The sequence below is a fragment of the Xyrauchen texanus genome, chromosome 36, assembly GCF_025860055.1.
Source record: "Xyrauchen texanus isolate HMW12.3.18 chromosome 36, RBS_HiC_50CHRs, whole genome shotgun sequence".
Lineage (NCBI taxonomy): Eukaryota > Metazoa > Chordata > Actinopteri > Cypriniformes > Catostomidae > Xyrauchen > Xyrauchen texanus.
In genome coordinates, this window is record NC_068311.1 from 7,724,124 (window position 1) to 7,745,490 (window position 21,367).

The following is a 21,367-nucleotide window of genomic DNA, read 5'->3' on the forward strand; positions in this document are numbered from 1 at the left end:
TATACCACATACAGCTGGAACCAGCTTCCTAAAATCTTAGATGTGGTTAAATCAGTTTAAGCATAGTACTCTTTACAGTTTAATTATGCCACATTGTTTTCCTAGAAATGTTGTTTTTTAAATCAGTATTCATCTATTTTTTCTGTGCAATATCTCCTGCTATCTTTAATTATGCTTACATCAGCACTTTGAATTACTGCTGTGTATGAAACCTGTTTTTTAAATAAACTTGCTCTGTGCAGAACTGGGTTTCTGACAACATTTGGCAATTTATGTAACCCTTGCCTCATGTGCGTAATGGTTATGGAACAGTGTTTGATTTGCACTTAGGACCAGGCTTCAGAAAATTTGGACTCTGTTTTGGAGAGAAAGACCAGCAACATAAAGGGGAAAAAACACACATGGACGGGGGTTGAAGGTGGAAATGGTAAGAAAAGTCTTTTATATATATATATATTGGAGTTTGAGAAAGAAAGAAAAAAACAATTAACAATGAGATTAAATTTGTTTTCACTTACCTGTAAAACAAACCTTTACATAATAAATAGAGAAATTAATGGCAACCAGACCTTTGAAGCTCCAAAAAGAGCATAAAGCCAGCATTAACATAATCTGCATGACTCCAGTTGTAAAATCAAAATCTTCAGAAGCGATTTGATTATTGAGAAACAGATCCATATTTATGTCATTTTTTAATGTAAATTCTCCTCCCTGCCCAGTAGGTGGCACAAAGAATGCAAATTGCCAAAACAATGTGAAAGTGGATATTTAAAGTAAAAAGGGACTTAAATATCCATCTGTTTCTCAACCACACTTATATTGCTTCTGAAGATTTAGATTTAACAACTGGAGTCATGTCCGTATGGGATTTTTGGAGCTTCAAAGGTCTGGTCACCATTCACTTGCATTGTAAGGAACAACTGAGCTGGGATATTGTTCTTCAAATCTTTATTGGTGTTCTGGAGAAGAAAGGCACACGCATCTGGAATGACATGAGAGTAAATGATGAGAGAATTTTCATTTTTGGGTGAACTATCCTTTATTCTGAACTATTCTAATATACTGTTTTAAAATAATGTTTCGGCACTTTCATCCCTTTAAATATTTCTTAGAAGGGAAGTTTCTGACCATTTTAGCCATAAATGCACTACTATCTCTTTGCCGAAGATCTAATTTAGTGTAATGACTCTTTCCATGAATTTAGATTGCATATGTTTCTCATGCAACCGAATTAAGACATGATATATAAAATATAGTGTTAGTAATACACATTTTGTAATGTAGAACTTTCCTTTAAATTGTCTGTAGAGTTATTGTTAAGGTTGCTCAGCAGGGACCTATCATACAAAACAGTTTCCAGTTTGTACATATATACACACAGTGTGTGTGTATGTGTGTGTATATATATATATATATATATATATATATATATATATATATATATATATATATAACAATTGCATGAGATTTTCTGTATCATCTGGCTTGTTGTTTACTAGAGTGTTTGAACTCCACACACTTGACAACCTGCAAAGAGCCTAGTCCTCTCCTAGCCAGTCATCACAAGTTCTGGCTGGAAAAACCTGTTGGATAAGATCATAATTCTGAACACAACATTCATCATTCGATACTGCGCCATACAGAAATGATCCTATTGCATGTTAGCTCAGAGGAGACACTGTAAATACATGTGTTCATGATTCATTTACACAGATTATTATTTTATAATTTAATTCAACTGGTGCTGAATTCAACTGGTGAGTTAATTCTATGGCAATCAACTGTTAATAACAAAATCTAATGGGAACTGAGTTTTAAATTACTGCACTGTATTGTATGTGTTAATATGGGGTTTGCATGAAATGTATTGACCTAAAATAAATTAATAGTAAATTAAAGAATGATAAACTTATGATGAATATAATATTAATGTATCTAACCACATTCCAATAATGGATATAAGAATGCTTTATTACATAATGCCTGTCGCCACTGTTCCCTTTACAAAAGGCTTCACTACAATGTTGCGCTGCTAAGCGCTAGGGGAACAATCTTGCATTGTGAGCAGCTGTGAATTTGTGTGAAACACGTCAATGAAAATTGACCTGAATTTATAGCCTCGGCTGGTGAAGATCATTAGATGCACCTGTGGCCAGGCTATAAAACAGAGGCGTCACCAGCGTGTCGACAGAAATTTTTCATTCAGAGCATACTATGCTGTGTGTCTCACAACCTGCTAGAAAACTTTCTTCTCTCTTTGTTAGGAGTTAGAAATCGTTAGGCAGTGCGCAGAACTTCCTTTCTTTCTCTCTCTACTCTGAAAGAGTATATATATATATATATATATATATTTATATATAAAAAAAAAAGAGAAAAGAGAAAATGACGGAGAAACAGAGCAAACGATGCGTGTTTCCTTGTCAACGTCTCATGACGAACAAAGACACGCATGAGTTTTGCTTTGTTTGTTTGGGGAAGAGCACGCGGCTCTCGCGTTGGGGCGGGGCGGGTGCGCGCATTGTGACCTTCTTTCGGTCGGGATGCTTCGCGCTCGCCTCGCTTACTTCCGAGAGCCAGCACCCGCACTTCATTCGTGGGGCTCTCGTATGGATCTGGCTGAGGAGCGAGAGACGGGTGCGTCCCTTTCGCTCGCTCTCTCCCCAGATCCGGCTGGTCCTTCTCGTGTTCTTGAAGCGCCTCGGCGCCTCTTCAGTTCAGGAGGGGGACCTCGATTCCCTTGGGTCTATAGATTTCGAGTTACCCACATCAGAGCACTCAAAGCAGGATACAAAATCCTCTGAGGAGTTACTCGATGTGGTGACTCGTGCTGTGGCCAGACTTCAATTAGACTGGCCACGTGACCAAGAAACCCCCAAACGCTCCAAATTAGAGGATAGATTTCTGTCTGATGGCCAAGGGAAGGGAACACCTCATCAGTCCCTTCCCTTCTTTGATGACCTCCACGATGAGCTTGCTCGTTCGTGGAGGAACCCTTATACCTCGCACGTTCACGTGCCTTCGACGTCGTTATATTCGACTATCGTGGGTGCTGAGGCGCGAGGGTATTCGAGGATGCCTCTGGTCGAAGAGACACTTGCGGGTTATCTCTCGCCGGGTTCGGCATCGTCCTTGAAAAAACCTGCTCTCCCCTCTAAGCCATGCAGGACTACCTCCATGCTAGTGGGGAGGGCTTATCAAGCGGCAGGTCAGGCTGGTGCTGCGCTGCACACCATGGCTGTGTTACAGGCGTACCAGGCTGACCTGCTAAAAGATCTGAGTGCGGGGAAAACTCTCGACGAAGAGGCCTTTTCAGAGCTTCGTCGAGCTACGGATTTGTCTCTCCGCGCGACCAAGCAGTCAGCCCGTGCCATTGGCCGGTCTATGTCCGCTTTAGTCAGCACGGAGAGGCATTTATGGCTTAATCTGTCAGGCATCCGAGATAGGGACAGAGTTTTCCTAATCGACGCCTCGGTTTCGCCTTCTGGTCTCTTCGGAGACGCCATGAATACGGTTATCTCCAGATTCCAGGAGGCGAAAAGCCATGAGGAAGCCTTTGGGCAGTTTCTTCCTCGCCGCACTCAGGGGCGGGGCCGTCGGCCACCCAGTCTCGCCCGCCTCTGCTAGGAGAGAGGCTCAAAAACAGAGCGTGGCGAGTCGTGCTCCCCTCGTAGGGACTGGGGACAGGCTCGTCAGCCCTCAGCAGCCGCTCAAGAAGGACCTCAGGGCTGTGATCTCTAAAAGAAAGAAGCCCTGACGTTCTTGTGCCCAACTTTGTGAGGGTAGTTCCCTTCGGACGGGCGCGTGTATCATCCACTTCGGCCCTCCCGATACCCTCACTGAAACCTCTTCACTCCTGCCGCCTTTGGTGTTTCGGGTGATAGAGGCTTCCAACGAAGAGTTGGGTGTACCGTTGCTTCCTGCCTTAGTCCAGGACACGGAACACTCAACACCCCCTCAACAGGAAGTGTTGAAATTAGTACCCATCTCAGAGAACCTGGCAGCGTGGAAACTTCTGCCAGGTATTTCTATGTGGGTTCTAAAGACAGTAGAAAAAGGCTACAGAATTCAATTCGTTCACGCCCTCCGCGTTTCAACGGCGTGGTTCCCACTACCGTAAGACCGGAGCAGGCATGTCTACTGTGGAAAGAACTGCAGAATCTCTTGGCAAAAGGGGCCATAGAACATGTTCCCCTCCAGAGAAAGAGTCAGGCTATTACAGCAGATACTTCCTGGTTCCCAAGAAGGGTGGGGGTTGCGTCCGATTCTAGATCTTCGAGGCTTGAACCGCTCAGTCAGGGTGCTCAAGTTCAAGATGCTAACTGTCAAGTCGGTCGTGTCTCAGATCCAACGCTACGATTGGCTGGTCACGATCGATCTCATGGATGCATATTTCCATATTGGAATTCTGCCACAGCACAGGAAGTTCCTGAGGTTCGCTCTGGGACCGAAGCCTTCCAGTATCAGGTTCTTCCATTCGGCCTAGCCCTATCACCCCAGCACATTCACGTAAATGCATGGATGCAGCACTGGCTCCTTTGTGACTCCAGGGCATCCGCATTCTGAATTATTTAGACGACTGGCTGATACTAGCACAATCTCAAGAACTGGCAGTACATCACAGGGATATCGTCTTGGCTCATCTAGGTTCTCTGGGTCTGAGGCTCAACGTCCAGAAGAGCGTTCTTGCTCCAACCCAGGAAATTGCCTATCTAGGGATTATATGGAACTCGTTCACGATGCGGGCACGGTTGTCTCCCGCTCGTGTCAGCTCCATCCTGAACTCCCTGAGCAATCTCAGGCTAGGTCAAAGTTGCACTGTTCTTCAGTATCAATCGAATACTAGGTCTCATGGCGTCTGCGTCCACGGTTATTCCTTTGGGCCTTCTCCATATGAGACCGTTTCAGCTGTGGCTAAAAGCCAGGGATTTCATCCAAGGGCCAGTCCCCTAAGGCAAATAAGGGTTACGCGCACGAGCTCGCTCCCTTTCTATGTGGCTCAGACCCCGGTTCCTTACCTTGGGTCCCACTCTCGGTAGCGCCATGTCGTCGCAGGATGCTAACGACAGACGCCTCCCTGACGGGTTGGGGTGCGATCTTAAGTGGTCGCCCAGCCCAAGGGGAATGGGAGGGTCATCAGCTCGATTGGCACATCAACTGCCTCGAGCTGATGGCGGTATTTCTGGCCCTGAAATACTTCCTCCAACATCTCAGAGGCTGCCATGTCCTTGTGCGGGTGGACAACACAGCAGCAGTCTCCTACATAAACCGTCAAGGAGGTCTACGCCTCGCCACCTGAATTTGCTGGCACGCCGGATTCTCCTTTGGGCCCAGGGCAAGCTCCTGTCACTCAGGGCAATTTACATCCCTGGACGCCTAAATGTGGGAGCAGATTTGCTGTCCAGACAGAACATACCGAGGGGCTAGTGGAAACTCCACCCCGAGGTAGTACAACAAATTTGGGAGAGATTTTACAGAGCAGAAGTGGACCTCTTCGCCTCTCAAGAGACTGCGCAATGTCCCTCTACTTCTCTCTGAGTCACCCAGCCCCCTGGGTCTGGACGCGATGGCGCATACATGGCCCAGAATGTGTCTGTATGCTTTTCCCGGTTTCTCTGCTCCCGGAGTCTTAGCCAGAGTTCGCCAGCAAGGGTCTTGCCTCTTACTGATAGCGCCTCACTGGCCGAACAGGATTTGGTTCTCAGAAATTATATCTCTCCTCGACGGCTCGCCTTGGGCGATTCCGGACAGGAGGGACCTTCTGTCTCAGGCACAGGGGACGATATTTCATCCCCGGCCCGAATTGTGGAAACTTCATGTTTGGCCCCTGAAGGGTACCAACTGAGGAACACAGGGCTGTCGCCTGAAGTTATCGAGACCATTCTTAGTGCTAGGGCTCCCTCCACCAGAAGAATCTACACCAATAAATGGGGTGTCTTCGAAAGGTGGTGCAGTTTACATGGTGCAGACCCAGTTCACTGCCAAATTGTTTCAGTTCTGGACTTTCTGCAGGAAAAACTGTCAGCAGGCATATGCCCCGCTACTCTCAGGGTTTATGTGGCCGCCATTTCGGCTTGCCACGCCTTGATGGACGGGCGCTTTGGGGAGGCACCCTCTTCTCGCCGCTTCATTCGTGGAGCCAGGCTGACTGAGGCCCCCTGTTAGGACCAGAACTCCCTCATGGGACTTAGCAATAGTCCTGGAGGGTCTGGCCGAAACCCCTTTGAACCTCTAGAGTCAGCGCCTGATAGACTTCTGACTCTCAAGCTGGTTTTTCTTGTGGCAATTACCTCTCTTAAGAGAATCGGGGATCTACAGGCTCTGTCTGTTTTGCCGGCCTGTTTAGAGTTTGCCCCAGGTATGGCCAAAGCTATCCTGCATCCTCATCCTGACTACCTTCCTAAGGTGCCTTTTTCGACACTACACCCTGTCACTCTGGAAGCCTTCTGCTCCCCGCCGTTTTTAACGCCGAGCAGGAAAGTCTTCACGGACTCTGCCCAGTCCGTGCCCTTCAAACTTATGTCCACCGCACTAGCCAGTGGCGTAAGTCTGGGCAATTGTTTGTCTGCTTTGGGGGCCGCAACAGGGGGCAGCCGCTACCAAGCAGACTATGTCACATTGGGTGAGGGATGCTATTGCCCTGGCCTATGAGGCGCACGGTCAAGCTTCGCCAGTAGGTGTCAGGGCTCACTCCACCAGAGGGGTCGCCGCCTCTAAAGCCTTGGCTAGAGGGGTCCCTCTGCAGCAGGTTTGTGATGCGGCAGGCTGGTCCTCTCCGCACACATTCATCAGATTTTATAGTTTGGATGTTCATGCTACTCCGGGCTCTTACGCCCTTGAGTCGACATCCCAAGCTCATGCCTGAGCGGGTTTGTGACGCGGCAGGCTGGTCCTCTCCGCGCACATCCTTCGGTTTTTTATGGCAGGCTCGTGCCTGAACACATTCGTGATGCGGCAGGCTGGTCCTTTCCGCACACGTTCATCAGTCTTCATGGGTTAGATGTTTCTGCTACTCCGGATTCTTACGTCCTTGAGTCGACATCCCAAACTCATGCCTGAACAAGTTTGTGACGCGGCAGGCTGGTCCTCTCCGCGCACATTCTTCAGTTTTTATGACAGGCTCATGCCTGAACAAGTTTGTGATGCGGCAGGCTGGTCCTCTCCGCACACATTCATCAGATTCTATAGTTTGGATGTTCATGCTACTCCGGGCTCCTATGCCCTTGAGTCGACATCTCAGCTCATGACTGAACAAGTTTATGATGCGGCAGGCTGGTCCTCTCCGCTCACATTCATCAGTTTTTATGACAAGTTTGTGTTGCAATAGGGTTCTCTTCGCACACATTCATCGAACTTTATGGGTTAGATGCTTTGCTACTCCGGACTCTTATGTCCTTGAGTCGACATCTCAGCTCATGCCTGAACAAGTTTGTGATGCGGCAGGCTGATCCTCTCCGCACACATTCATCAAAAATGAATGGCTTGGATGTTTATGCGACTCCGGGCCCCTATGCCCTTGAGCCGACATCTCAAGCTCATGTCTGAGACCTCTCGTGTTTTTGTGAGTACGCTGCACAACCGTAGGGGTCCGGACAGCCCCAAGTGCGGCGGCGTGGGTATTGCGTTCCCCTAGCGCTTAGCAGCGCAACATTGTAGTGAAGCCTTTTGTAAAGGAACGCCTCGGGTTACATGTGTAACCCTTGTTCCCTGAAAAAGGCGGAACGAGATGTTGCGCTGCTTTGCCGCACTGGGACGTCCCAGGACTGCTCTTCAGAAAAAGGTATCTGTCGACACGCTGGTGACGCCTCTGTTTTATAGCCTGGCCACAGGTGCATCTAATGATCTTCACCAGCCGAGGCTATAAATTCAGGTCAATTTTCATTGACGTGTTTCACACAAATTCACAGCTGCTCACAATGCAAGATTGTTCCCCTAGCGCTTAGCAGCGCAACATCTCGTTCCGCCTTTTTCAGGGAACAAGGGTTACACATGTAACCCGAGACGTTTTGTACTAAATTTCTCCACATTGAAGTATATACGGCCTGTCTGTCTGTCTAAAATAATGCAATACAAATGATCTCAGCATACAAACCATATAATTATTATATTAAATCTTTTTCAAAAATCTTAAAAATAGTCTTTTTTTAGAAAACGTTAACATTAGTGCACTTTAGATATTTCCATACAAGCATTAAAATCATTAATTACAATTGTATATTCTTACCTGTATTTTATCATGCATATAATAATAATTAAAACTTTTCAATTATTATTTTCATTGCTACAGGCCTGCACTGAAAGAGCATGCAGATCATTCTTACCAGAGCCCACCTGTGTGTCTAGAGGCCAGTCAATGGAGCCACCAGAATTAGAAGATGGAGGTGCTTCTGCACCATGGTAAGGTGTTTAAATGTTATGTACCATTTACTCCCCTGTATCAAATACAGAAGATTTGGAGGGGAACTACAGGTATGTACATTTACACATTTGTTGAGATTTACTTTATTTTTGGAGTCTTCGAGACCTCAATGTTGTATGGGTAAAAATAATAGTATTTAAAAATTAACATAACAATAACCTATTGGCCAAATAGAACCCCAATAAGCAGATATTGTACCAGTTGTATCACTAAGTGCACAAAATGCATAATAAAAACAAACATATTTAAAAAAACAAATACAACATTTATATTAATGTATATATTACTATAATATTAATAAAAGAAAACACTTTAGAATATGAGTGTGTCATGAGTAGTTGCTGAGATGAGATGTATGATCTATTTGCAGGCTTTTAATAAAAATGACAGTGAAACAAACAGGAACTCAAACTAGCAAACAGGAACTGACAAAGGAATACAAAATCTAAGGGGTATTTATACAAACTAAAGCTAATGATGAAATGGAAAACAGGTGAGAACAATCAGAAGCAGATGGCAGTGATGAGGGCAGCGCATGATGGGTAATGCACTCTGGGAGGAACACTTCAAAATAAGAGTCCTAGGAAACATGAGGGAGACAGAGTGAAGCATTTTAACAATTAAAAATTTTGTATATAGTCATTTTTTATTGGAATATTAGAAAAGTCATGAAGACAACTTCAAACAGATATTTCAGTGTTATTTCAAGATTTCAGTGTATGTAATTCTGAAGTGCATTTCAAGGTGAACGCAGATCTGAATAAAGTAAACGAGGACTAAAATCTAAATGTTTTTCACTTCAGTTTGTTTTAAGCAGAAATTGTATTGTTTTGTTCGGTTCAGCTTTTCTGTGGAAATAAACAAAACAAAAATCGGAGTAGTGATGGCGTAGTGGGCTAAAGCACATATCTGTTAATCAGAAGGTCACTGGTTCGATCCCCATGGCCACCACCATTGTGTCCTTGAGCAAGGCACTTAAATCCAGGTTGCTCCGGGGGGATTGTCCCTGTAATAAGTGCACTGTAAGTCGTTTTGGATAAAAGTGTCTGCCAAATGCATAAAATGTAAAATTAGTAATAACATTCCTTTAAAAATTACAGTACTCTGTGCCAAGGGTGGGTGATATACTAGTTGCAGTTTTACCTGATCGTGCAAGAATAAAAGAGTCTGCAAATATATATATATATATATATATATATATATATATATATATATATATATATATATATATATATATATATATATATATTTTTTTTTACAATTTTATGAAAGAAACAAGTCCAAAGTCACATAAAATAAGCAGACTTGTCAACACCGATAAGGTGAATCCCTGCAAAGTAGGAAATTATGAAAAGTTTGTTATAATGTGTGTCTTCTGCATAGAAATAGGATAAGTTGGTAAATAACACGACATAATTCTGCATTTTTTACATGTAATAATTAGTTGTCAAAAAAGGTCTTCAGTCACAGAAGACTACATAAACAACATCCAGTTGAAATGTGTGATGCAGCAGTTTCCTTCAGAATCAAAGCACATGATTATTATTATCAACTAAAAAGAGAGGACTATTTTTTTCTGGGAACCATTAGTGACGTAAATCTGTAAATTTACTGTGATAAACCCTTTGGCCTTTGGTTTCATGAAAAACATCTATGAAATTAAATAAGAATGTTGTTAACCGGTTACCAGCATTTAAAAATAACATCTTCACTCCAAAACAATTAAAAGGTTTATGTTTATGTTCTGCAAAACATTGTTTTAGTTTTCATTCCTTGAAGAAAGTGACTACCGCTTCTAGTAGAAAGGAAAAATCAATAATAAAAGTGATTATTTTTGATGTTTTTGTTTGACAGTTCAGTAGAGACAGAGAGATCAGACCCACCAGAACCCAGCCATGTGTCCATAAAGAGAAGACGCTCAATAGATGTTCCAATATTCTTTAAAAATGAAGACAGGTAATTTTAAAGACAGATCAAGTTCTTTTTATTCTATATTTAAGTCATTAAAAATGTTTAAAATGGTAGTTAGTTTGTGCTTTTATTACATTTTAATGGGGCAGAACAACGTCACAGAGGGGGGCATTATAGAGATCAGTAATGAGAGGTAATTATATTTAGAGAAGTAAAATGATACCACAGCACCTCAAATGACAATTCTGGGTAAAGTAAAATTTTAAAAGCCATTGATCAGTTTTATAAATATATATTTTTTAACTTCATAATTTGAGACAAAATTATATAAAAGTTGTTTGTGCACACTGATTTGTGCTTTTATAGCTTTCTCAGGTTAACATCTTAGGAAGTAGTAAATGTAAACTTTTTTAATTTGCTCTCCTTAAAAGAGGGGTATGAGAATTAGCCTGTCCTTTTCTAATGAACCCTTTTTAAGAAATAATACAGACATAAGGTACGCTCTGCTCCACTTTCCAAAGGCAAAACACAGTAAATACACATTTTGTCAAAATTGAGTTATGACAGAATTCAGGTTTGACTAACCCTAACCCTAAATTATGCTTGGATGCAGAGAAAATTCTTATAATCCACATTTGACTGGAAAATCTAAATACTTTGAAGCCATTTTCAGTTTCATTGTTGCTGTAGTTTCTGTGTTATTGGCTTTAAATGCCTAGGGCAGTGCTGCTTTATTCTTGTGCTGTGAGTTATTGTTCACCCAGAACTTTAATTTAAAACTGTTTGATCTTTTTTAGCTCTAAATATTTACATGCTGAAGTCCACAACATCCTTAAAGAAAATCTCAGGGAAAAGTTTCAGTGTTTATATGAGGGAATAGCAAAGCAGGGAAACCCAACACTCCTCAATGAGATCTACACTGATCTCTACATCACAGAAAGTGGAAGTGGAGAGATCAGTAATGAACATGAGAGCAGATGGATTGAAAAAGCATTCAGAAGAGCAGAAACAGAGGACACACCAATCAAATGCAACAATATCTTCACTCCGTTAGTGGGACAAGACAAGCATATTCAAAAAGTACTGACAAAGGGAGTGGCTGGCATTGGAAAAACAGTTTGTGTGCAGAAGTTCATTATGGATTGGGCAGAAGGAAAAGCAAATCAGGACATCTACTTCATATTTCCACTTCCTTTTAGAGAGCTTAATTTGATTAGAAATCAAAAGGTCAATATTACAAGCCTTCTTCAGATGTTTTTCACAGAAGCAAAAGAAATTGACATGTCTAGAACTGAACATAAAATGCTTTTCATCTTTGATGGTTTGGATGAGTGCCGTCTATCTCTAGATTTTCAGAATAATGTGAGCTTGGTTGATGTAAATGCATCAGCTTCAGTGGACGTACTGCTGACAAACCTCATCAAGGGGAATCTGCTTCCCTCTGCTCTCATCTGGATCACCTCCAGACCAGCAGCAGCTGAACTCATCCCCTCTGAGTGTGTTGATCGAGTGACAGAGGTACGAGGCTTCAATGACCCACAAAAGGAGGAATACTTCAGGAAGAGGATCAGTGATCAGATCTTTTCCAATAAAATCATCACACACCTGAAGTCATCAAGGAGCCTCTACATCATGTGTCATATACCAGTGTTCTGCTGGATTTCAGCCACTGTTCTAGAGAGCATGTTGAGAGCAGAGAGTGGAGACATCCCCAAGAATCTTACTCAAATGTACACACACTTCCTGATCATTCAGATAAACATTAAAAATGAGAAAGACTATGAGATGAAAGAGAAAGATGAAGACATTATTCTGAAACTGGGGAAACTGGCTTTTCAGCAGCTTATGAAAGGCAATCTGATCTTCTATGAGGATGACCTGAGAGAGTGTGGCATAGATGAAAAAGACGCATCTGTTTATTCAGGATTGTGCACTCAGATCTTTAAACAGGAACTTGGAGTGCACCAGAGAAAAATGTACTGCTTTGTTCATCTGAGCATTCAGGAACATATAGCAGCCTTGTATGTGTTATATTCATTCAGTTTGAAAAATGTAGACATTCTCAGTGAATACCAAACAAGCCAGAACACACCATGCTTCACAGTTTCAAAAATCTTTGAGAGAGCAGTGGAAGAATCTTTACAAAGTAAAAATGGCCATCTAGACCTCTTCATTCGCTTCCTTCTAGGTCTCTCGTTGGAGTCCAATCAGTCTCTTTTTCAATGCTTACTAACACAGACAGGAGGAAAGTCCTACAACAAGGAAGAAATTATCCAGCACATCAAGAGGAGGATTAGAGAGAATCTTTCCCCTGAGAAATCCATCAATCTGTTCCATTGTCTGAATGAACTGGGTGACCACACTCTTGAAACTGAAATTCAAGACTACCTGAAAGCTGGAACGATAAAAGATGCCAATCTCTCACCTTCACAGTGGTCAGCGCTGGTTTTTGTGTTGCTTACCTCAGAGCATCTGGATGATTTTGAATTAAAGAAATTCATTAGGGATGAGCTCAACCAAACACACATCACACAGGATCAAGTTCTCCTGAATCTACTGCCTGTGGTTAAAGCATCAAGATCAGCTCAGTAAGTAATGCTAATGAGAGTTTTTGAAAATTTTAAGCAAAGAGAAACCAGCAAAATCCTAACAAAATATTAAAACAAATCACATTTTCATTGACCAATTCAATGCATATTGTGCATATATGCACAGGTGCTGCAAGGCCCCTGGTGACATGTCTTTGGATGACCCTACTAGGACTTGGTAAAAATATAGATTTTCCGATGCGTCGCAATCTTCATTTGAACGATATTGATTCTTAAATCCCAAGATCAATCTTTTACTCAATGCGGAAACCCTCTACAATGCGAGTAAATCACTTGCATATGTGACCAAATTTGGCACTATATGACTTAAACTGTCTGTGATTAGTCACTGGATGGTAAATATTTATTCAGATTTCACTAACCAGTGATTGAAAAGAACATAATGGCAAAAAGGTTAAGCACCAGGTAAACTTTCACTGCAAGTTTGGTTTAACTCTTATCCATTTAATGTGTATCCAAAGAATCAGAATTGATTGTTTTTGGCCATCCATGCTGTGTTTTGATTGTTTTCCAATGTAAACTTGCAATATGGACAACTTTTAAAAAGTGTCTAATAAGGCAGCTTTCTGTTTTATTTGTGGCTCTGCATGGCACTTTTCATAGTGCAGGAAAGCATTTGGTACAGTTGCATTAGGGTTAGGTTAACCCTAACCCTAACAGGGGATTCAAGTTTGGTGAACATTGACATGATTTTGCTGTGCAAACCATCAGTCTACTCTTGTGATTTTGGCATGTTTTGGCATGGTACAGTTATTCTTGATTGCTTGTAGAGCTTATCGTCCACATATTGTGTTTTAGGAATAATTGCAAAAGGATTGTACTATTTGTGTAATGATTGGGTATGTGAAACAGAGAATATGATAATCTTAATTTAATTCTTCACAGACTTGGTTGTTGTGGTCTGACAGTGAAATCTTGTGCCTACCTGGCTTCAGCTCTCAGCTCTGAGTACTCTTGTTTGAAAGAACTTAACTTAAACAGGAATCATCTGCTGAATTCAGGAGTGATGTTGCTTTCTGCTGGACTGGGAAATCCACACTGCAAACTGAAAACACTGTGGTAAGTTATTTAAATATTGTACCCTCTCTATCGCTAAAATATGAATTCACGCATACAGTTAAATTGTCTTTGAAGCTGTATTTCTCTCTTTGAAGTTTTATTATGGTCTTTGAAATTGTATCATCACATTTTTACATTATGCTTAAATGAGCTGAACCCTGACCCTATTGTCTCTGCAGTTTGTGGTATTGTGGTGTCACAGATGAAGGATGTGCTGCTCTTGCTTCAGCTCTTAAATCAAATCCTTCACATCTGACTGAATTGGATCTGTCTGAAAATGACTTGGGAGATTCAGGAGTGAAGATGCTCTCTGCTGAACTGGAGAATCCTCTCTGTAAACTGGAGTCACTTAAGTATGTCCCTAATTTCTCCAATAGTTACAATTAAAAACAAAATGTAAATGGTAAAAACATGTGTCTGCTGAAAAAACAAACAATCTGATTAGTTTTAATAATTGCCAGCAAATTTCTTTTTCAAAGACAAAATTAATAATTATATATATATATATATATATATATAGCTCAGTAGCTATGTGTATATATATATTAACAGCTGTTTGTCCTTAATTAATTGTTCTCTTTGCAGGCTGAGATTGTGTAACTTTAGAGATGAAGCTTGTGCTGCTCTGGCTTCAGCTCTGAGATCAAACGCTTCACACCTGAGAGAACTGAATCTGTCTGAAAATGAAATAGAAGACTCAGGAGTGAAGATGCTCTCTTATGGGCTCGAGAATCCTAACTGTAAACTGGAGACATTGTGGTAAGATTATCTCTCTAAGAGTTCTTTTTATATGTAATATCAGCATGGAAATGTTTTCAGAAGATATTTCATGATATTAAATGATATAACATGTACAAGACAGATGGATGGAGGGGAATCAGGGTAGAAAATGAATGGGGGCTTGGGTGTATAATACAAAAAGTGGCTTCTATTGTATATTTAGAGCAATCCATTTTGCACTTGTGTTTGTTACACTCCATTATCTGTCCAATAATATCTAACAAGACCCATTCTTCCATTCCTTCTGTGCTATTTTTTAATAATTTTGTACTGTTGAGGTTGGCTGCACCCCAAATGTGGCTTGAGCCAATCAGAAGTGTCTTTTCCAATACCATGTTATCATATCTCTGTCCCTCCTTCTGAAGGTGAATGATTATTCTTTGTGTAAATATCTCTTAAAACTCCTGCTCAAAAATAGGCAATGTTTAATCATGTCCTTTTATGTCACAAATGTATTAACATAAACATTCCTGAAATACAAAAAGAATCTCAACGATAGTACACATGATGCATTTTATCGTGAATGATCGCCATTCTAGTAAAATTATGTGAATGAACAAAATTAAAGATTTGTAATGCAATTTTTCTTCCTGGGTAGTAAGTGTTATTTCCTAATTGCTTATGCCTCTAAAGCATAGAACATGGCTATTATTCCCCACAAACTTTTGTGACCAGGACAGCGATATTTTGAAATGTACCTATTTCTGATGAGAAAACAGGTGAATTTGTGCCTTTTCTTTCAAATAAAGTCAACATATGAATCCAAATTAATATGGATGTATACTAAAGTAATACAAATTGAATACAAAAGATTTAGAAGTGAGTAGTTTTTCGAGATTTTCGACTAAACTGTAAATCACTTTCATGAATCAGCCCCCAAATGTAGTCTCCCATCATGTTTTCGTTATACTGTCCTTGGTAGTGGCATTCATATCCTGGTGGAAGCGCTCGTCTTGCTCCTCCGAGTACGCTCCCATGTTCTCCTTGAATTTATCAATGAGCATCAAGGATATGGACTCTGAGGGACATCCTACAGCCCATTGTTTCATAGTCCTTCACTAGAGTCTCAACCAGCTCCACATAGTTTTCAGCCTTGTCATTGCCCAGGAATCCCCGTACCACTTGCGACATAGCTCTTTCAAGCTACTTTCTCCTTACTAGTGAGCTTCTTGGTGAATTAATTGCACTTCAGGATCATCTTTATCTGTGGTCCGACAAAAACACCGGCTTTGATCTTTGCCTCAGACAGCTTTGGGAAGAAGTCTTGAAGGTACTTGAAGGCTGCCACCTCCTTATCTAGAGCTCTGACAAATTGTTTAATTAGGCCAAATGTTATGTGCATTGGTGGGATCAGCACCTTCCGGTGGTCCAACACTGTCTCCCACTTGACGTTGTTCCTCCCCACAGAGAGCTCAGTCCACTGTGGCCATTCCTGCATGTGGTAGTGCTCCTTGGTGTCCCTGCTATCCCAAAGGCAAAGATAGCAGGGAAACTTGGTAAAACTGTCTTGGAGACCCATCAGGAATGTCACCATTTTGAAGTCTCCTATGACCTCCAAGCCATACTCATCATACTTCAAGGCATCCAGCAAGGACTTGATATGTATCCACTTAGGCAGCTGGAATTAAACTGAACTGGTAGACTTAAGGCCCCTGTATTTATACTACTATTTACATTACTGAAAGTTCTAGAATTTACTCCAAGTTTACTCAGCACTGAATCTAGAATGTTCTGGAAAATAGGTACATTTCTAAATATCACTGTCCTGGTCACAAAAGCAAAGTTTGTGGGGAATTTCCTATACTTAGGCATAAGCAATAAGGAAATAACACTTAATACCCAGTAGCCAATATATATATATATATATATATATATATATATATATATATATATATATATATATATATATATATATATATATATATATATATATATATATATAGTTACACAGAAATCATCAATTTGTCAGTTATAAGTGATTACAAATCACTACACATATTTTAAATGTTACATCAGGCTACAATCATTTGTGTTAAATATAAAGTTTTATTATCAAACTTTGACTGTGTTGTGCAGTGTAGAACAATATAATGAAGTCCTCTGATAGCATTATAGGTCATAATACATATATATATATATATATATATATATATATATATATATATATATATATGCATTAAAACCCAAGAAATGTTAATTTTGCGATTGTGTCAGTTCCTGGATTTAAGATAAGATGTCTAACAAAAAGCATTCAAAGGGATCCTTTCAAAGACATGTAACACAGTTTTTAAAGGCAAAAAACTAGAGTAAGCATCGGTTATGGTAAGGCACCTAAGTCGTCATTAATTTATTGCAAAGTAGCTTGGCACAATGATTGTTGTGGATTTTGTGTAAACCATGACATTGGTTGCTTGGAAATAAAACTAATTCTTCAAATACAGTATTCATGGATATGCTAAATGTAATCATCATAAACAATTCTAATCTTCTAACATTCTGTATCGTTAGATAATTGAGGTTTATTTTATGCCAATACGTTCTCTAATGAAGGTAATAATTGTCTTTTATAAATAATGCGAAACATAGACAGTCTCCAAAGATTATTGATATGAGGGACAAAAATGATCTGTCCTTAACGGTAGAAGCATGTTCACTTGATTTCTGACATTTGTTTTTAGGCAAAGAAATTATATTATAGGAGTAATAAATAACTTTATAAATTACCTCAAACTCCGACATTTTCCAGATACAAATAATATTCCAAAGCTGACGGGGGCAGCAGAGGCGATAATACTTATCCACATCGATAGATGGCAGTATAGTATCTAAAACCACTGTAAACATTGGTACTTAAAATGCACGAAGAAGAGCAATGCTTATGCTAGCTAGAGAACTTCTGAATGCCCCTTAAAGTCATTTGAATGATTCTTAACATGAGGGTTTTCTGGTCTGTGCAGGTCTCCTTTGTTCATTGACAATTGTATTGGCCAAACTCCTTGGAGCCTTTAAATGATTTTGAGAAATGTCCGGTGTGACTGCTGGATTCTGAGCAAGGATATTGATAATTCTTCTGCCCATAAGATCCTACAATTTATAGTTTATATTAATAAAATATGCATTGTCTATGCCTTTTCATAATAATAGCCTAATAATAACAATAATAATAATGATTATTATTATTTATTTTTTTAAATGATCATATAATTGAAGCTGAATTAGTTGGCCACATTAACTGTGGAATATGTTGTCAACTTTGGTGTCTCCTGGTGTTTCTGATGTTAAGATTTGCTTGAAACAGAATTTTCATTTGTCTGTTCATGTATAACAACACTATTCTGGAGGCAGAAGGTGTCAAGCACACATTTTGCAGTGAATAATAAATACAAATTCAAGCAATAAAATTAATATAAATCAATATAGCATACAAACAGGTAAAAGTCTCGTAAGTCTATCAGAAATTGTTATGATATTACACCCTTATTTAGTTAAATTAAATAACATTAATAATACTAATAAAAATAACAATTTTACTGTGGCGGGGTGAGCAAGAGACAGACACAGTGGGTGTGGCATCAAGCCCCGGAGAGGCTTAAAGAGGGATCATAAAGTGTCCAGGGTGGAATAGTGTTCATAACAAAGTGGGTATCTGGCATCCTTGCGGTGAGACAGGGCTCTATGAAGGGTGGGGTAGTGTCCATGTAATGGCCCAGGTATGAGCTGGGTCCTTTGGCCACACACGCTCCTCTCCAGGGTCCACGGCACAAGGGCTGGTGGTCTTCCCAGTAGGTGAGAGGGGAAAACGGACCGGCCTCTAGCTCATCGGCTGCAACATGTGCAGTGCTCCCCCAGCGACTCATCTAATCAGCCCGGGGGTCTGAGGAGCGGGTCCGGTGGCGCATCAACTTGTCTGAACCCTCTCAGCTCTGGTCCTGGGTGTGTGAGGATGCCAGTGTGTGCGCACATAGAGATTTGAATCCGGCCCCCTGAGAAGAGGTGCACTCTGCATTTTAAAGACAGCAGTGATGAAGCATTATTAACATCAGGTGTGCTTCATCCACCACTGTCAGAATGAGGCTTATTAATTATGCACCTCTTCTCGCTCTCCTGTCCAACTCCCGTCGACGGACGGAGACAGAGTGTTGATGATGAGCCAGAGGGGTGGATCATTCCACCACAGTTACATTTGGACAGTGGCTTTTCAGAGCTCAAGAACACTTAACATTCTCTAATTTAGCAGAGTTTAAAGAATAAAAAAGACAGAGGAAGTTTCAGTTTCTTCGTTTTACATAAGCAGGAATGTTCTGAATAGATTAATACTATATGGAGCATTTAAACCTTTATGGAAAATTTAATATTTTTTGGGAATAAAGTCTTAACCAGATAATAACCTTAACTGCTGATGTGGATTTAAATATGGTCAACTTCAAGAGATGGATAGATGAGCTCCAGACGTGCACAATTTACAGAGACCGCAAACAGAGGCGAGACCACGGCCATCTGATCTGATATCACACCATGCACATTTTCATTCATAAGGTTTACACTTTAGAAATATTGGCCACACAGATTCATAATTTTATTGTTATTTAGAATATGTTCATTTTTCAATGTTGCTTTATGCTTGTGTTTCTTGGATTATCAATTAAACTAATATTTGTTATAATATTCGGATGAATACATTATTCGTTTTTGGTCATTATTCATGCCTTTCCAAATATGTTATTCGGCTTCGGGCACATCCCTATTAAATACTGTGTTAAATACTGTGCCATTGTTTTGTCTGCAGGCTGAGGCATTGTGCTATCACAGACAAAGGTTCTGCTGCTCTGGCTTCCGCTCTGAGATCAAACCCTTCACATCTGACAGAACTGGATATGATTGGGAATGAACTAGATGACTCTGGGGTGAACCAGCTCTCTACTCTAAAGATGGATCCACACTATAAACTGGAGAAACTACAGTGCGTTTTTAAAATTTTTAAGTAATGTTTTATTTAATTAGCCAAGGCACAAAAGTTGTTATTAGTCACAACTAGGACAAATAGGCTGTCTGGACTAGCATGCAACTGTACCATACTATTACTATTTCTGGAATATATAGAAAAAGCTCTTCTATTGGAAATAATTGATGAAATACACAGCAGTTTAATTGTCTTTGTATTTTGTCTTTCAGTTATGATTGATGAAATTCAAATGAAGACTACTTGATGAGCAGATGAGTTGGTTTGTTGCTGCATTTAAGCAGCATCAGAAAGAAAAAATGAAATGCAGTGATCCTGCATTCAAACCATTGATTCTATCTTTTAGATTTTAACTTTCCAATGTTCAGGATCTGTTAGTCTCCATTTACATTCTCTGCATTTCATGTATCATATACTGTAACGTGTTTGTGTGTGTGTGTGTGTGTGTGTGTGTGTGTGTGTGTGTGTGAGCGTGTATTTATCACTTTGTGGGGACCAAATGTCCCCATAAGGATAGTAAAACCCGAAATTTTTGACCTTGTGGGGACATTTTGTCGGTCCCCATGAGGAAAACAGCTTATAAATCATACTAAATTATGTTTTATTGAAAATGTAAAAATGCAGAAAGTTTTCTGTGAGGGTTAGGTTTAGGGGTAGGGTTAGGTTTAGGGGATAGAATATAACGTTTGTACAGTATAAAAACCATTATGTCTATGGAAAGTCCCCATAAAACATGGAAACACAACATGTGTGTGTGTGTGTGTGTGTGTTTTATTTTTTTTGCAAACATAATGTATTAACATTAACTTTCAGTGGAGGCAAATTGCAGTCAAAGAAAATTTGCTTTTGAGAGTATCCAGCACATTAGGAGATGCACTGGTTTTCTGGCTGTGTTTGAGGTCTCTGCCAAAAGAGGGTGACATAATAATCATAAATATGAAGAATATTTTGTCTGCAGTTCAAATGTTACTACTAACTGGTAACTGTATTTACTATTTAAAGTTGTTTCATGCCTTTGGTTGACCCAAAATATATTCCTATGTTCTCAATTCATTAGTGCATATTTAAATTTTAAAATGTTTTCTTTTGTTTGTTTATTTTGGAGATTCATTATACAACAATTAAGTCAACAAAAAGTATTTATCAAATTTCTAAGTTATATAAAGAGTCAGATAGAACCGTTATTGGCCACACTCTGTTTTATTTGTACAGTGTTTAGTGTTCATTAATGGTAGGGTTGTTATTGTTCTGTGCTGTTTCAGTTAGGTTTATGTAGTAACTAATCTAAAAGGCCCCACATGAAGCAATTTCATAATGTAAATAAATGTAGCACTGAGTATACCTGCGTAACAAAGTGAAAGTGGTTAAATAATAAATTCAAAATAAATGACACAGGCCGGAACTGTGCAGATGAATGGTGAAAATCCTTAAACTGACTCCAAAACTTTTTATAACATATAATTGTTTACTTTATTCTCAATGAACATAATTTATATTTTAATAATTTATATGCCAGAATCGAACATGTCAACACACGTTCATGCCCGCCCACTACCCTGATACTAGGACTATGGAGAGATGTAAAAGCAAACATATACATATATAGTTGATTTTTTTCTCTTTCATATCCAA

The 21,367-nt window shown here is 40.1% G+C and overlaps 1 protein-coding gene across 1 annotated transcript; it reads left to right on the forward strand.

Annotated features, from left to right (window-relative positions):
• Positions 1-1,618: 1,618 nt before the first annotated feature.
• LOC127629786 (NACHT, LRR and PYD domains-containing protein 3-like) lies at positions 1,619-20,803 on the forward strand. Its single transcript, XM_052107029.1, has 9 exons — positions 1,619-1,757; positions 8,285-8,394; positions 10,271-10,372; positions 11,125-12,915; positions 13,822-13,995; positions 14,175-14,348; positions 14,581-14,754; positions 19,562-19,735; positions 19,948-20,803. Exons 2-9 carry the CDS (start codon positions 8,351-8,353, stop codon positions 19,955-19,957), a joined length of 2,643 nt encoding a protein of 880 aa, XP_051962989.1. The 5' UTR covers positions 1,619-1,757; positions 8,285-8,350; the 3' UTR covers positions 19,958-20,803.
• Positions 20,804-21,367: the final 564 nt, after the last annotated feature.